The sequence below is a fragment of the Oryctolagus cuniculus genome, chromosome 6 (assembly GCF_051225735.1).
Source record: "Oryctolagus cuniculus isolate XC-2025 breed Fujian yellow rabbit chromosome 6, ASM5122573v1, whole genome shotgun sequence".
Taxonomy (NCBI): Eukaryota; Metazoa; Chordata; class Mammalia; order Lagomorpha; family Leporidae; genus Oryctolagus; species Oryctolagus cuniculus.
In genome coordinates this window covers 164,738,821-164,756,320 of record NC_142872.1, presented here as the reverse complement: position 1 = coordinate 164,756,320, position 17,500 = coordinate 164,738,821, and the positions used below count along the sequence as shown (strand labels likewise).

At 55.2% G+C, this 17,500-nt stretch overlaps 1 protein-coding gene across 1 annotated transcript in view; it reads left to right on the top strand.

The window, feature by feature from the left end:
• COL22A1 (collagen type XXII alpha 1 chain) overlaps positions 1-17,500 on the top strand; it is a 268,939-nt gene that overhangs the window by 135,789 nt on the left and 115,650 nt on the right. Inside the window, exons 23-27 of the mRNA XM_051844068.3 lie at positions 5,798-5,851; positions 11,971-12,024; positions 12,665-12,718; positions 15,014-15,067; positions 15,916-15,969. Of these exons, the coding sequence (XP_051700028.3) occupies positions 5,798-5,851; positions 11,971-12,024; positions 12,665-12,718; positions 15,014-15,067; positions 15,916-15,969 (270 nt within the window). The remainder of the gene's footprint in view (positions 1-5,797; positions 5,852-11,970; positions 12,025-12,664; positions 12,719-15,013; positions 15,068-15,915; positions 15,970-17,500) is intronic.

Below are 17,500 nucleotides of genomic sequence, written 5' to 3'. Positions count from 1 at the left end.
CCTCCACCGTCATCGCTGTCCCAGCACCACTGTCACCAAGCACATGGTGGCCTCCTCTCAGTTATCTCCGTGACACAGCCAGAAGGTAGTGATTCTAAAAAACAGGTATAGAGCACGGTCTGTCACTCTCTGGGGACACTTCCGGAAGGAGCCAGAACATTCCTATTCCTTTCCACCACAGTCACTATGTGCCTCCTCTCCATTCTCAACAGCGTCTGCTACCTTTGATAAATGCTTTATGATACTTTGTAATCACTTTCTCAAACACCAAGTTATTTCTCCTGCTACTGTATTTCCTGGTAATTACAATGAATATCCTTTCTCCATGTGGGACAACTAAGACTCAGTCAGTTAAAGACTTCCCTCCCCCACCTACTTTAGCTTTAGAATCCTTCGCCCTCAGAGCCATTCAGGAGCAGAACTGGGGAAGGAAGACAGAGAATCCTTGGATGGAATTGAGTGGTCAAACCCTCAGAGCCACTTTCCTGGAGCTTTGCACCCTGCCCCTGGCAATTCTAACTCATTACCCTTCAACTGGCCTTGGGGAATCTGTTTCTCGCAAGTATTTTTAGCATTTTGGCTGTTATCTCTGGCAATTGTTGAAGCTGCGTGAGGAGGTACTGGTGTGGGCTGTGATTTGGGCAAGTCGAGATGGGGAGGGGCTATTCCAGATGGAAAGAGCACATGGGTAGATTCCCAGAGAACACAAGTGCCAAGGGAGCGTGTGGGACTGCGGCAGGCAGCCCAGCAGGAGATGGGAGCAGGAGCCCCGGAAGCTGGATGGCAGAGACAGGGCAGAGTCCCAGGGCCTGGAGGTCTGCACAGGAAGCAGCTCAGGTGGTCTCTCTGAGATAATGAGGATCCTCTGATCAGTTCTGATGTGGGTGGTGGCTTGGGCGGAGCTTCCTAACCATGTAGGAAACACAGCGGCCAGCACAGGTTGGCCCAAGGAGTGTCCGCAGGGGAGAGGTGGGCCCCGAGGGCCAGGGTCAGCTCTTGGTGGTGGCTGCAGGAAGGAGAGGGCCCTCTAGGAGCACACAGGTGGCTCTGACCCTGACTCTGAGGGTGTAGAAAGTGTGGATATGGAGGCCAGAGCTGGACAGAAGGATCAAGTCGCCCTGGTGATTCTCTGGGAGGAATGACCCATGTGATTCTGACTTTGGGGGGCAAGGATGTCTTATGACACTACCAGGGTCACAGATTTCTTTATTATTTTTAGTAACATATTCATGCATTTATTTGAAAGAGAGGGAGAGAGAGACAGAAAGATATCTTCTATCTGCTGGTTCACTCCCCAGATGGCTGCAGTGGCCAGAGCTGGGTCAGGCCCAAGCCAGGACCCTGAAGCTTCCTCTGGGTCTCCTACATGGGTGACAGAGGCCCAAGTGCTTGGGCCATCTGCTGCTGCTTTTCCACGGTCATAACCAGGGAGCTGGATCGGAAGGAGAGCAGCTAGGACTGAAGCAGGTGCCCATATGGGATGCTGATGTCACAGGCAGTAGCTCCACCCACTACACCACAGCACCAGCCTTTGGGTCACAGATTTCTCATGTGTTTCCTCCTCTGGCCTCTTCTTTTTCTTCTTCTTGCTGAAAACCTACTGCTGGAAATGTTTGCTTCTGTAGGCACATTTTTTCCCCACCATATCCTCCCTAACTGCCCACAAGTCTACTCGTCTGATTTCCCCAGCCCAGAAGCACCTCCTGACTCCATGCCTGTTCCACGTCCCCTGTTCATCTCATGTGTCCGTCTTCCCGAGCACTAGCAATGCCTTCTGTAAGAGAAGGCATTGAGGCTCACAGCAGCCCCCCAAAGGTGATGGCGCCATCTGGAGGAGTGTCGCTCCCCCTCTTCGTGGAGGAACGACACAGGACCCTGTGCTGTTCTTTCGTCTGCTCGGCCCTCCCCGGGTTTGCTGCTGGTTCTTCCCGGGTTGGCTACCAACCCTTCCACCTCCGTGGAAGGGCGGTTCCCCCTAGCCACATTCCCCACTTCCGCGGGGGAGCGGCACACCGCCGGCCGGCTCTCTCGGGGGCTGCTCAGGTGTTCCTTCAGATGTTCCCGGTGCATGTTGTCTCCTCCTTTATAGTCCTCCTCCGCCAATCCCAACTCTGCTACCCACACGCCGAGTACACTGCTCTCCTCCAATCAGGAGCAGGATCAGCTCCTGGAGGTCATCACTCAAGTTGGCAAGAGGCAGCTGCGTAGAAGCTGTTTCCTCCTCTCCCAGCGCCATATTGTGGGAGAGCAGATGCATAGAATAAGTCTTAATTCCAGTAACTTAGTCTAGTCCGAGTTGCTCCCAGTTGCTCCCCACAGAGGAGGAGCTGATGCATCTTAGAGATTCTGCTCAATCCAAACCAAGAGCGCCCTGTCTTCTCTGTGGTCCTCTCCTACCAACCCTCACGTCTTCCCATCCCTCACGTAACAGGCACTTTGCTGGCCTCGGTTCTGAATTCTGATTGTTCACCAGATTGTTCTACTGACCTTGAAGAAAAACGGCTTATTCATCTCGTAAATAGCCGGTGACTCTCTGTGGCGTAACCTGGAAGCAGTTGGAGGAGGTGTCTTGTCTGGATGCGGAGTTCAAGGTCTCCATTCCCTGAGGACGGGGAGCTGGCAGTGTGTGGCTCTCTTAGTGACCACTGCCTGTCGTTTGCCGTAATCAGAGCACGACCGGGGGGTGCCTCTGAGGCTGCACTCTCCTCTGAAGCTATTGGCGACCACATTTTGAATTTCCCTGACAAGTGTCAAGCAGTGCATTCTTCCCTAGAGCTCACTGCACCCTGTGGGCTCCCACCTCTAAGTCAGACCGACTTATCTGTCTGCAAGCCCCCAAATCACCAACTTACAACTCCACTCCTCCCTAACATTGCTTCTCTCAGTGCATCACTGCTGTCCCCACTGCCACCATGATGGCTCTGGACCACACCAATCACAAAGGGTCCGTTTATCCCACAAACATGCATCGAGTGTGCGTCACTGTTCTGGGACCACAGCAAGCATTGGACACAACCAGAGCTAATCCTGCTTTCTGGGCTTGTGTCCCGTGAGGGCTGGACAGGTGACAGTTAAACACCAGCATCACTTGGGGGGCACACCACAGGGGAAGGGGCCACAGTGGGGCAGAGGGAAGGTGTCTCAGGCTCAGGAGGACACTCACATCAGGGGACAAACGTTTGAGCAGAGACCTGATTGAACTGAGGAGTTGATCCCAGTGGGTGCCCTGGGATGAGCATCCAGGGCAGAAGAGATAGCCAACGGGAAGAGGTTGAGGCCAGAACACATTCAGCATGTTCAGGTACAGGAGGGGGCCGGCGTGGCTGGAGGTAGCAAAAAGGATGCAAGGAAGTGAGATGAGGGGGCAGCGGGAGGGAGTTCTCAGGGGGCCAGGCTGCGGGCTGTGGAAGCTTCGTTCTCGGTAGTAGAGAAGCAATGCAGTGTTGCTAAGGAGAGGAGGTGGGCCTTTCTCTACATTTTGAGACTAATTCTGCCTGCTTGGAGGGGAGCAAGTGATTTTTGTTAGCTTTTCCCATCCTCCCTGCCCTGTGGATGAGGCTGTGTGGTTATTTAGAATCTGGGGCCTCTTGCATGGCTCCCTATGGCCAGGGACCCTCTGGCCCTCGTGACTCACTGCTGGCCTTGTTGGCCGCACCCCAGTCCTGCAGATGCCCACCCTGGATTGCACACGGTCAGAGCTCAGGGCTCCTGCTGTCTGCCTCTCCACACTCCCCTGCTGTTTCCTGCATGCTCCTCTGCCTCCTGCTTCACATCTCGCAGCGTCAGCCTCCCCTGGGCGGTCTGCAGGCCCTTGTGCACCTGTCCCAGGCTGCTGATTGTGTGTTGTGCACCTGTCCCAGGCTGCCGATTGTATGTTGTACACCTGTCCCAGGCTGCTGATTGTGTGTTGTACATCTGTCCCTGGCCTTGCCCTGTGTGCTCACTTCTCGGCATGTCATAGGATCGATGTCAGGAAATAAGCAGGAGAAGTAGATGGAAGTGCCTTTTCCATCTTCAGCCAGAGTGGGCAAGTCTCTTTCCTTGGGGTTCTAGGACTTAGAGAAGTTTCCTCTGAGCTCAATCAAAGTGCTCCACCAAGTAGCCCCCAAACCCTGTTCCCTGTTGGGCAGCAAGACAGGAGCCTGCAGCAGCTCCCGAGGGAGGACGGGCCTTCTGTTTGCATTGGTGCTCTAGGTAGGAGACGGGGGGTGGGGGTACACAGCAGCATCACAGAGCTCCTTGCTTTGGGCTCGGTATGTTACCTGCTCATGAGATGGCGTGCAGGGGGTGGGTGGAGAAATCAAGGAAGGAAGGAAGAGAGGGAGAAAGAGAAGGAGGGAAGAAGGAAGGAAAGGAGGAAGAGAGGATGCAACAGGAAATATCGGAGCCAGGCTGGGCACAGCCCAAGGAAAGAAGTGACCTGGTGTGTTGGTGTGAGGTGGAGTTGAGAGCAAGTGGGCTGCCCAGAGCAGAGGTAAGAGGACCAGAGCTGCTGACTGAGAGGTGGAGCTGTCATCAGGTTCTGTAATGCAGCAAACACAGGGAGAAGTTACACCTTTTCGTTGTCTTCCAAGCCCCGTGAAGGCAACACCACGAGCGGGGAACTCTGTCCCTTGCTGGCTGTGCAACAGGTGAGATCTGACTCTGAAAGTCCACGTGACACCTGCGGATGGGGCTGAGACCACCTGTCCCCCAGGGACCTCTCGCAGAGCCCATGAAGGAAGGACACATGTGGCAGGAACCAGAAAGGCGGTCTCCGAAATCGTGGGCACTCAGGAAACGGAAAGTCTGATTTCAATTTTAATTTCAGGTTGCAGCGTTTTTGTTTAATCGGGAAAACTACCGAGAATAAAACATGCGTGCCCTTATTGTGTCATTTAGATAGCTCCTGTATATAATATTTGCCATCACCTTGCTGAATACATTAATCAAACCAGCCTACACCTTACGCCGGCTGAGACGGGCTGGATGGAGCCTGAACTTTAAGATCAGCGTGCTGGGGGCAGGGTGTGCGCTGCAGCATGGACTGCAGGAGCAGAAGAGAGGATATGGCCTGTGGGCCCACCTGCCCGCAAGTGGGGGGCTGCTCAGTGCACCCCTTTTGGGTGGAAGCATTGTCTCTGTGGAGGGCAGGGCAGCAGCAGCAGTTGTGCAGTGGGGGAAGGCAAAGTTTATTCACAGACTCAATGGTGTGTGATAGTTTATGAAGAGTGTGTGTGTGTGTGTGTGTGTGTGCATGCATGTGTGGCGAGAGAGCGCCTTACCTGTGTGTTAACTATCTTTGGCAAGATTAACTGGCTTGCAGGAGGATTGCTGCCTTTGAGAAGAGGGGCCAGGCGGCTGAGCGTGGAATAAGGAGATTTTTCCCAGATGCACCTTCTTGTGCCTTTAGAATTCAAGGCCGAGGCCATGTGCCCACAGCAGTGTCCAGGTCACAGGGCTGGACACCAAAGCCAGGCTTCTCTGACCCTGGCAGCCTGAGTCTGTTTTTTCCACACATGTTTTTATTTTTAATGGACACACATAGTGGCACCTATTGACGGGGTATGAGGTGACAATTCGGAGCGTGGATAAACATGTTGTGATCAGATCGCGGGGTTGGTGGGCCGGCCTTAAGCCCTGTTCCCGTGCCTGCAGCTGCTCTGCAGGGCGTTCCTGGAGGGACGGGGCATTAAGTGGGGAGCCTGGGCTGTCAAGACCACGTTCTTCCCGAGACGTGCTATTAGCCCGGCTCCGGTAGTGGCTTAATTACTGCTTCTTCTGTCTGTTAATTTTTGGCTGCTTCTTTTGCACTCAGGGGAAGAAAGGTGACGTGGGCCCACCTGGAATCCCTGGACCGTTGGGACCGCAGGTAACCATTATCTTCACATTCTCTTCTGTGGCAATGTCACCTTCTCTGTTAAAATACATGACTATGTAGCAACCCTCAGGTAGGTCACTAGTCACCATGAAAGCATTGAAAAGAATAGGCAGTAGTGGGTCATCTGTCCTCTCAGTCCCACCCACCATCATTCCCTCACCCCTCCCCCACTGCTGCCAGAGCCCAAGGGGCAGAGAGAAGGCATGTCTGCATGACAAAAGGGAGCACCATTCCTGTGTAAAGGCAGCGAAGGGAGGTGGCACAGGGGCACTGAGGGACAAGCCACAGGCAACCTGGCAGTGGTGGGGGAGGGGCGCAGCTCTGTGGGAATCCATACGTGGACACAGGCAGGCGGGTGTGTGTGTGCAGGTTTGGACAGGTCCGTGGTGCCTTAGGAGCAGGGAGCATGGAGCAGAGCGTGGTGGGAGAGGAAGTTGAGAACTGGAAGAGGCTCAGCTGAGGGCCCATAAATGGGAGGAATGTGAAGACCCTGTGCTGTGGTTGCAGTCTGGCTGTGGACTCGTGGGACCCAGACCTGCCCCCTTCCCCTCTCTGAGCCTCGGGTCCCCTGTCTGTTCCTAGACAGGGGCTTTCCTGGCTCATGGAGCCCCCCCTTCTCACCCACCTCCTCTTTGCTCTGACTCCTGCTGGTGCCTTGGCACTGAGCTGTGCTATGTGTCCCTCTGTCCCACACTTTGTCCTGCTGCCTGCAGCCCCACACACGCTGTTCAAAGCTCTGCTCACCCCCTCACCCCAACCTCCGCCTCAGATCAGTGAACTCCTGGTGAAGGCTCCAAGTTGAAGACAAAAGCAGGGACTCTGACGGCATTCCTGAGGTTCCCTGGGCACAGTGAGGACCGGGTAAGGGTGGCCATCCCTGGTCTTCCGGCCATATTGGTGATGAGCAGGTGGGCTGGGGTTGTGATCAGCTCCTCTGTCCTGACCCCTCCTCCCAGAGCTGCAGGAAAGAAGTGGGCTTTGGGGACACACCGCCTCCAGGACCTTCCATCCCATTCCTGTCCCCACGTGGCAGTCCCTGTGTGTACCTGCAGTTGACCCAGGACACACGGCTAACCCACTTCATAAGGTGGCTTTTCCTGCTGATGGACATCAAAGTGTCCATGAGAATGACGGGCATGCGGGGTGCACATCAGACTGCATTTCGGTGCCTCTCATTCAACTCAGGATATAGCTAGGGACAGAAAATACAAGACACACTGTAATTGACAGTTCTCTGAAGATTTCGTATTCATTGTGGCATTTTGCTGTTAATACCGAAAAATGGGGTGCTTTGTGCATTTGGTGTGTGACTTTGCTTTCCAGTGAGCAAAGCTTGTGTATCTTAGAATTTGCCATCAATGACGTTTTCTATCAAATTATTTTACCTACAGGTGTTTTATTTGCCTACACTCTTTGCTACTCTGGAAAATGTATTTTCATTTTCATTCAGCAAGTCTTTTTAAAATTTATTTATTTAGTTACTTATTTGAAAGGCAGAGTCAGAGAGGGAGAGAGTGAGTGAGTGAGTGAGAGAGAGCTTCTACCCACAAGTTCAGTCCCCAAATGGCCCAACAGCCAGGGTTGGGCCAGGCTGAAGCCAGAAGCCAGGAACGCCATCCAGGCTTCCCCCATGGGTGCAGGGAACCAAGAACATAAGACATCTGCTGTTTTCCTGGGCACATTAGCGGGGAGCTGAGTGAGAAGTGGGGCAGCCAGGATTTGAACTGGTGCTCATATGGAATCCTGGCATCATAGGTGGTAGCTTAACACACGGAGCCACCACGCTGGTCCCCTGAGTGCCAGGCATGGAGCCAGGCTGGGGTGTCATTCCTCCGAGGCTTCCCCGAGTGGCACACACCCCGATTCAGACAGAGGGCTCAGTGTTCAGGACCAGGCAACACAGAGCTGCAGGGGGCACAGTTTGCTGCCCTGCAGCTGCTCCCTACGGATGGACAAAGCTGCATCCAGCCACACCTAGACTTGAAAGGGGCAGAATTTCTCCAGGGCCTGCAAGTCCCTCTAATTCACTCTTCCTGACCCAGCTCCTGGGAGGCAAAGTCAGGGAGATGCCATTGAGACTGGAGCTTGTCACATTCCCTCAGCAGGAAATGAGCCGTCCCAGCCAGGGCTGCTAGGGAGGCAGCCACCAGGTCCAAGGCTGGGGGAGTGAGAGAACAGTGTGGGCAGGAGCCCGTGTTGTGTTTCCTAAGGGAAGGAATGGGAGAGGCAGGTGATTGGCTGGCAGAATAGGCTTAGCATCAGGTGGTTGAGGAGAGGAGCTCTGTGGTCTGGGGATGGTGTTCTGCTGTCCCAGACTCCAGGGACCTGATGAAAGTTAGCAGGGGGACGATGGCCTAGGGACTGGTGGGCTGCATGTAGAAGTCTTGCTGTCAGGCAAGCTGTTGGCTCTCTACAGGATGCAGCCCCTCCCCAGGGTCTGCAAGGCCCTGGGACATGAAAGCATCGTTGTTCTAAACATTGAGGTGCTGCAGGAGGATCCGCCGAGCAGGGCTTGCACTGTGGAGGCCTGAGGAGGGTGCCTTCACTGACTGGAGAGTCAAGCTGACCCAGGCAGGGCACTGGAGAGGAGGAAGGGGCACACCTGCGTTTGCTTACTGCTCATGGCAGATGCTGTCTTTAGCGTTCATGCAGAATTGTCCCTCTTCTCCTGTACAAATGCCTGTGAACGGAGTCTACTTCCCCCATTTAAACCCAGAGACTCTGAGTTCAGGGTTGCCTTGGCTTCATCTGCGATGGGATGGGAGTAGGCACTGCAGGGTCTGGGGCAGGGGTGGTCCCAGGACGGTAGCTGCCCTATGAGATGCTCTCAGTGTCTGTCCTCTGGGATGGACGCTTTGGCCTGCTGTGAGGTTTTACAAGTAAAGGCCACATCCCTGACGCCCTGGGTAGGGGTGCCTGTGTCCTGGTGGCCCGTGAGGAACTATGGACATCTGCGCCTGCTCTGACCGAGAGTGATGCAAGCACGGTGCCCCCTGAGTTAGTGGGAACAGCCAGGGAAGGGGCTGGCCAGAGACCTGGGTGGGCTTGCAGAAGCCCCGCCCCCGACCCCAAGCTGGGTCGTCCTTACACTTGGTTGGTGAGGGAAGGACTCACAAGGGCAGTTCAGCTTCCCCAGAAAGCAGATCTGTGCCAGCTGTACAAGGGACTCGATTGCCCTGCTAATGTGTGCAGTGATTTTCATGCATCTCCACATTCCATCCACTTCATAAATCCCCAGTTGGAGGTAGGTGGGATGGGAATAATTATTCGCCTTTCTTTTACTAATGATCATCCGGTGAATTGATTATTTATGCATCATCATTGGAGCTAGTAATCACATTAAATAGCAAGTTAATCATGGTAGTATTAGAGGCATCAAATATTTCACTAATAATAATTGAACTGATTGGCAAATTAAATGTAGAGTTGCCACAGGTCTTTTCATTAGAAGTAAGAACAGGCTCACGTTTCCTTTGTAACATTTAGGTCTACAGACTGTTTCCCTCTGGGTCGTAAGGAGACGAATTGGCTGCCATTTTCCAACAAGTACAAGAGAAGAAAAGTAGCATTTGTGAGGGCTCCTTTGTTCCAGGCTGGTTCACAACCTTCTTCAGACTGCACGCAGTGACCAGCGGCAAACGCCGCCACACGCTTTGTTACAGCTGGGGAGACTCGGACTCTAAGCATTGAAATCCAGTGCCTGGAAGTCCATTGAGGTATCCTGAGGCCACACAGGATTCCACCAGGCCACCCTAAACCAAAGCTCTGACCTTCCTGTCAGTCTCCTGGCCAAAGGAACGGCCTCCCCTGCAGTACCTTGGAGAGCTCCCAACAGTGCTGGGTCTTGAACTTGAGTCTGGAGTTTGTTTTAGCTCTATTTCCTTTTTATTTTTTTTTTAAGATTTATTTATTTATTTGAAAGAGTTACGCAGAGAGCAAGAGACAGGTCTTCCATCCGCTGGTTCACTCCCCATTTGGCTGCAATGCCAGAGCTGTGCCAATCTTTTTTTTTTTTTACAGAGTGCTGGTGCACCACGCTGATCCGAAGCCAGGAGCCAGGTGCTTCTCCTGGTCTCCCATGCGGGTGCAGGGCCCAAGGACTTGGGCCATCCTCCACTGCACTCCCAGGCCACAGCAGAGAGCTGGCCTGGAACAGGGGCAACCAGGACAGAATCCGGCGCCCCGAATGGGATAGAACCCAGTGTGCTGGTGCCGCAGGCAGAGGATTAGCCTATTGAGCCACGGCACCGGCCTGTGCCAATCTTAAGCCAGGAGCCAGGAGCTTCTTCTGGGTATCCCATGCGGGTGCAGGGACCCAAGGACTTGGGCTATCTTCTACTGCTTTCCCAGGCCATAGCAGAGAGCTGGACTGGAAGTGGAGCAGCCAGGACTTGAACTGGTGCCCATATGGGATGCTGGCACTGCAGGTGGTGGCTTTACCCGCTATGCCACAGTGCTGGCTGTTTCCTTCTTGTAACCTTAATAACCTCACCTATATGCTTCCTGGAAGGTTTCTGTCTTTTGGATGGAAAAGTTGGAGAGAGAGGAAGAGGCCTTATCAGTCCTAGGAAAACTGGTCAAGTGTATGCAAAAAAAAAAAAAATTTTACCATTGCTTTCCTGTGATTTTGCCATTAGTCCTCTAGTTATTTGGAAACTTAGCTATGAGTGGACTCAGACAGCTGCTGTGTTTGGAGATGAGTGCACTAATTAAAGTTAACAAGAAAGCCAGAGAAGCTTGGTCCGGTCTGTGCTGGAGAGCTTGCGTTGCCAAAGGAGCTGAGGGGGCCTGGGCGGAACAATGCCAGAGGTCAGTATAGAGGGGGCAGAACAGGCTTTGTGACGAGGCGGGGCCTCTTCTGATGTCTTCCCGGCCCTCGTCTGAGTGGCTCCTGCCCAGAGCACCGCCCAGCTCTGCCTGACCCTCCATGGCTCCAGCTGTGAGCTGATTTCTGCACCGGGGGTCGACGCTACCTTGAGGACTCACCAGGGCCTATCCTCTGAGAGAGCTGCATAGCAAACCAAATGCAGGTGCCAGCAAACCGCCTGCGTTTTCTGCCTGTTTACTACCAATGGTTGGCTCACGTGCGCCCTCTGGAGGGAGACAAGGGAACGGGTCTTGGAGCGGCGAGCTCTGCTATTCTTTGGTATTTGCCGCCCTCTGGTGGCGATGTGGTATGTTGTCCCCGCAGTCCAGGTGACTGCAAGGGGTTATGGAGCAGTGCCCTGGGGTGGTCGCAGCACCAGGTGCAGAGAAAACTAGAAGGGCCTTCCCCCCTCCCCCCCTCCTCCCCACCCCTCCCACCCACACTGAAAGCTGTTCTGTGGCCTTGTGTGTCAGCCTAGGCTCCTTCAGTTACCCCCGAGCCTGGTACCCCAAGGCTTGCCTGCATCCCTCGTGGGTGGAACACCCTTCCCAGAGTGTGGCCTTGGTGCTCGTGGTGCTCCTGGCCCGTGGCGATGTCCCTGCCCCTCCAGGCGCCTGTGCCCTGGTGCCCAGGTTTATTTGAGCACCTGCCCTGTATCGGCCTGCACGCGTCTGCCTCCCCTGCCTCTGGCGCTGTATCCAGATGGGCACTGTCTTGGTTTCAGTTCACCAACAGTGCCTGCTTATGGACAGTGACTGAAGCACAGGCATGGATGGTTGGAACGGCGTGTGAGTCCTGCTGTGGCGAGTGGAAGTGTACATGGAGGTGTAGCCCGCCCTGACCTGTAGCACTGGCAGGTGTGGGGCGTGCGAACCCTGCCATTCACCCCCCAAGACTCTGGTCCATGGCTAATGACTGGAGGTGTTGGTTAGTGGGTTAACCCACTGTGCGTGTGTGTGTGTGTGTGTGTGCGTGTGTGTATGCAGCTGCCTTAAACGCACGAGTGTTTTATGTATCCAGCACACAGCTAATGTCACCATTGTTGAAGACGTCTCCCCCAGCTACGACACGCTGGTCTTCTGCGGGTTTTCCTTCACATCATTTCTTCCTCTTGGTTTCTGTTCTTTGGTTTGAGAGTCGGGCATCACAAACAAAGCCCGAATCCCCCGTCTTTGCTGTGCCCCGTCCCCTCCTCTCTGTGGAATGCGGGCACTTCTCTGACCTCCCCTTGTATCTTCTCCAGGGTCCCCCAGGACCGCCCGGAGCCCCAGGCCCTGCTGGACCAGGAGGCCCCCCGGTAAGACTGGCTTTGGCTTTTTCTCTCCTGGGGGCTCTTGATGGTGGCTGTGTGGCCTGTGGGAGCCAGGGGCACCTCCCCCGTGCAGGCGTCTGCTTTATCTCTGCCCAAGACCAGTGCGGAGACACAGGCAGGAGAAGCCCCACTGGGCTACCCCCTAGCCTGGGCTGTGTAGACCTTGGAGGCCCTTCCCTGGGCAGGGCCAGTGGGGTAGCACAGCTGTGTGTGCTGTGGCTTCCAGAGCCATGTGGTCTTGAAAGGACCCAGCAGAGTGTTTGTCACCACTCCCCTCCCATCTCCCAGGAGGCAGCTGGGAAAGTCCCCAAAGCATACTTGGAGTTGGGGTGTGGGGGTGTCTTTGTCCATGGGGGCGCAGATGGGACAGTCAGCACAGGGAGCTGGGTCCATCCATCCATCCCCCCAGGTGGGGTGTAGAGCATGGTGGCTCCTGGCTGTGGACCACACAGGCGTGGCCCCACCAGGCATGGATATGGGCCCCCTCTGGGTCTCACGGACCACAGCTGGTCCTGAGGTGCCCATGGAGAGCCAGAGGCCAGGGCCTGTGTGGGAAAGGCCTTGGGACCAGGGCCAAAGGCTCCAAGGGGATCAGGCTCACAGCGACTGTGTGTTCCTTTTTCAGGGTTTGCCTGGAGAGATTGGCTTCCCAGGAAGACCTGGGTCTGTGGGGCCTGTGGTGAGTGTCCCGGGGCCTCTTCCCGCCTGCTCTCCCCTCCCAGCCCAGGGCCGCTGTCTCCCGGTGTGCCCCCTCCCTTGCGGCCTTGGCCCGAGAGCCAGCACTCGCCTGCCCCTTCCTTCCATGGGGACTTCCTTGGGTTCTGTCTTCTGGGTTGCACCGTGTGCCCTGGGCCACTGTGGGGTAGACGTGGGCCCTCCTCATCCAAAGACCCTTTCAACAGTCCCCAAGCGTCCCAGGGGAACAGAAGCCAGGGACAGAGACACCGAGGCCAGGTCGAGGGTGTGGCAACTCCTTTCTGCAGCTATCCTGTCATCGTGCCCCTGCTGCCCCCATGGCGTTTCTCACTGGGAAATGGGACAGGGCACGGCTTTTATACCCTGTTGGGGGGCTCAGCCAAAACTGGTGTCTGCACGTAGGAGGTATGTGGCTACACTCAGGGGTGTCTCCACACGTGTCAAGAAATGTCTCCATGTGTGTCGGGTGGTGCCTGGCACCTCCCCCCCACCCATGGACCACGGATCCATGGGTGGATGTGGACTGAGGCACCCTGGAGGCAGGGACTAGCTCCCACGTCAGGGTGCTGGGCTGATCGGGGCAGAGCCCCAGAGGGCACCCTGTGAACGGCGTGGTCAGCACCAGTAGTCGGTGTCACCCACAAGCACCTCACATGAGTGATGGCATTGAAAGGGCAGACACATTGGCAGTCTTGGGTCTCGTGGGTCCCCCACAGATACATGGCGGTGTGAGCACAGGGCAGGACAGGTGTTACATTGAGGGGAAAAGGATCCAAAAGGCACAATGGTTTATCCAGGTGCAGCTATGGCCACCAACGCTTTGAAGCTCAGCTTCTGGCTTCAGTGTTTGATCTTGGTCATGGTCAGGATTCCATTCACCCAAGGACCCTGAACCCCCAAACAAGCCCCTCCTCCACACCTCTGCAGAGGCCCTCACTCCCCAGACACCTGCTCAGAGCTGGGGAGACTCTTCTACCAACAGTCACCACCCAGCTTTCAGACACAGAGTGACAGGTCTCAGATTGCGTTGCAGTGGGTTCTGTAGGCAGAAGAATCACTAAGATTATAAATGTAAATGATTTCCTTTATACCTGTCCCAGGTATGTGTGTGTACCTGGGCACCATTTAAGACATACAGAAAAGGAGATGATACAACGTCTCTGGTGGGGTGGAAGGAGCTGGGGGTGGGCAGGAGATCCTGGTCCCTGTGAGTCTCCTTTCCTGGCTCCGTGACCTTGGAGTCTTCATCTCTTTACCTGCAGACAGGTGCAGTAACGCCTTCCTGCCCCGTGGAATGGGTGGGCATGGAGGAAGCTCCTGGTGTTGGGGATACAGCGTCCCTGGAAGTGAGAGGTCGCAGTGCCAGAGCGTGCTGAGGGGTTGTGTGTTGGCTTCTTGAAGAAAGAGGCCGGCGCCGCGGCTCACTAGGCTAATCCTCCACCTTGTGGCGCCAGCACACCGGGTTCTAGTCCCGGTCGGGGCACCGGATTCTGTCCTGGTTGCCCCTCTTCGAGGCCAGCTCTCTGCTGTGGCCGGGGAGTGCAGTGGAGGATGGCCCAAGTTCTTGGGCCCTGCACCCCATGGGAGACCAGGAGAAGCACCTGGCTCCTGCCATCGGATTGGTGCGGTGCGCTGGTTGCAGCGCGCCGGCCGTGGCGGCCATTGGAGGGTGAACCAACGGCAAAAGGAAGACCTTTCTCTCTGTCTCTCTCTCTCACTGTCCACTCCTGCCTGTCAAAAAAAAAAAAAAAGAAAAAGAAAAAGAAAGGGGCCGGAATAGGTAGGGAGAAAGGTGACAGCAGAGACCCTGTGGCAGAGATGCTAGGGTGATGCCCTCCTTGGGCGCCCCTGGGAAGCTCAGGGTAGGAAGAGAACCATTGGCAGAAGGCCCAGCAGACTGCCCTGCCCCTCACCCACTATGCATATATGGGAAACTGGAAATAGGATGTGGACCAGAGGGAGACACTTGTTCCATCAAAGGAGAACGCTAAGGAGAACCCGGCGGGAACCTGGCCATAGCCAACTGCAGAGAGAGCACCTGGCGAAGGGTGGGTGAGGGGCTGTGCCCCCGCTCAGGCTGCAGGGGCAGCTCAGGGGTGCAGGACTTCAGTGCCTCCCTGCTCATACTTTTAATTGATTAAATTTAATTAATTTTAAATTAATTAATTAAATTTAATTAATTTTAAATTAATTAATTAAATTTAATTAATTTTAAATTAATTAATTAAATTTAATTAATTAAATTTAATTTTAATCTTTGTTTCTCTACATGTCCCAGGGGCCACCTGGAAGAGATGGGCTGAGTGGACCCCCAGGCCTGCCAGGAGCCAAGGTTGGTGATCCCAGGGTTGGCGTGGACTTGGGGACCCCAGACACAGAAGCAAAAGTGGGTCTTGACTGGTGGTGAAATAGTTGGCCGTGTGGACCCTGGGTCGGGACCAGGTTAAAATGTGTGGATTTACAGGGCCGGGTGTGGGAGAGCCTTTTGTCTCTGTCTAGACAACGAGGGAGCGGTTGGAAAGCCCTGGGCTGTTAGCCTGTGTGTTGATCTTGCCTGAGTGGAGGAAAAGCTTCCAGAGACCCTGACTTCAGTGTTAGTTACATTGCAGTGGGGCTCCCATCAGTAGGATCACGGAGGTCAAAAGCAGAGGTGCAGGGAACAGGGCACAATCGCAGCGGGACGGAGGCGAGTGGACCACGGCTCCGCTCTGCAAGTGTTTAATAAAGGGCTCTTCCTTTCATGGCAAGTTCCCCGCACCCCAGAGGCTCCTGTTAAAGGCAGCTTTTGAATACGGAAGGGAATCCGCCATGCTTCCAGTGGACAGGCTGAGAAAGGCAAGGTTCTCTCCACAGACGCAGCACAGGGCAGCGTCCGTTACTGGTGCAGGGGTGGGAGAGGGGAGGCATTTTGTGACTGTTGCCCGCTCTTCTCTCTGGCCTTGCACGTGAAGGGGAATGGCCAGCCAAGTGCTTCCTACACCCCGCAGTGAGAGGCAGTGCTGTTGCCCGAGTTCCGAGAATGGACTTAGCACTGACCAGGGTGGAGCGGGAGGTGGACTGGGGGCCACACAGAACTGAAGGCGTTCAGAGCCACCCAGTAGGTGTCTTGCTCAAAGAGTGTGCTGAGTGTTTCATGCATGCTGGGCAGCTCCCCGGTGAACTGGGCCTCTGTCTTTGCAGGGAGAAGCAGGAGAACGAGGGGAAGACGGCCTGCCTGGGAAGCCGGGGCCTCGGGTAGGACTCCCACCACCACCACCACCACCACCACCACGCTGTCACGCACAGTGGCGTATTCGGGACGTGTGTGAACCTCAGCTTGACTTGGCAGGAGCTGGGACATTGAAAGGGGGCTGTTGCAAAGGGCATGGGCAGGGTCAAAGGGCTGCAGCGAGAGATGTCAGCTGCAGGACCGGCCCCACCCGCAGGACAGAAGGTGCAAGGGGGTCCTGGAACCCAGAGAGACCTGTAGCCAGGGGAGGGGACGTGCCAGTGCACACTGCTCTCTCTCGCTCTTGCTCTCTCTCTCGCTCTCACTCTCGCTCGCTCTCGCTCTCTCGCTCTCTCTCCATTGCTGCCTCTGTCTCTGCTCTCCCTGAGCTCTATCTCCAGTGCTCCCTAATGGCCAAGCCCCATAGGAAGCCACGAAGCAAGGACACCAAGCTGATGCATCATGCAGGGTCCGCCCTTCTTGGGCTTCCTGTGGATGAAGTGTGAAAAGTGGGGCCAAGGGGGACGCACTCTGGGTGCTCTGTGTTGACACAATCTGGGGTCAGGGATTGAGCTCCTATGATCTTGTGTCCCCGAGGCCAACGTGACCACAAAGTAGTCAGGAGCTGTCTCGGTCCCTCCATGCTGCCAGGACAACAAACCTTAGCCCGGGTCATTGACCGTCAGCAGAAGTTTATTCCTAGAGTTCTGGAGGCTGGAAGCCCACGGTCAAAGACCCCGGGGGCTCAGTGTCTTGTGAGGTCCCTATGTCCCCTGGACGGTGTTGTCTAGCTGTGTCTGTAGATGGCAGTGGCGTGAACAAGGTCCCCGGCTTTTCTCTACGAGGGCACGCCTCCTATGCACCAGGACAGAGCCCTTGCCTCTGAACCCACCCCATTGCAGGTGCCATGACACACAGATGCTTGGGAGGGTACAGTGTGACCCCTGCAGGAGGTAGTGGCCGGGCACAGAACTCCCAGCGTGCTTTGGGGCACGCCGTCTCATCCAAACATGGGGGTATTTAACAGAATTTCACGCAGGACTTTATCGTAACACCGAGGAGAAGGAGAGATTAAACTCTGTGCGAAGAGACTGCAGGGATACATGGCCAGCTTGAGCCAGCTGTTAACCCTCTCCTTCCTCCATGGACCCAGCTCGGGCTTCCTCGTAGGGTGGGGCGTGTCTTGGAGACGCGGTGTGTCTTGGGGTCCCAGATTGGGGTTCCTGGTTGTTTCCAGTTATAGATGAGGCTCAAGATGAGAGAACTCCACCTTGTTTGCAATTCCAGGCGTCCTTTAGGGGAAGCAAAAAACAACCTGAGGGGGGCTGGTGTCATGGCCTGGCCGGTTAAGCTGCCATCTGTTACCCACCCATCCGTATTGGAGCTCTGGTTCAAGTTCTAGCTGCTCCACTTCTGATCCAGCTTCCTGCTAATGTGCCTAGGAAAGCAGCAGATGATGGCCCAAGTGCTTGGATCCCTGTACCCACGTGGGAGATCTAGGCTCCTGGCTTCAGCCTGGCCTAGCATAGGCCATTGTGGCCATTTGGAGAGCGAACC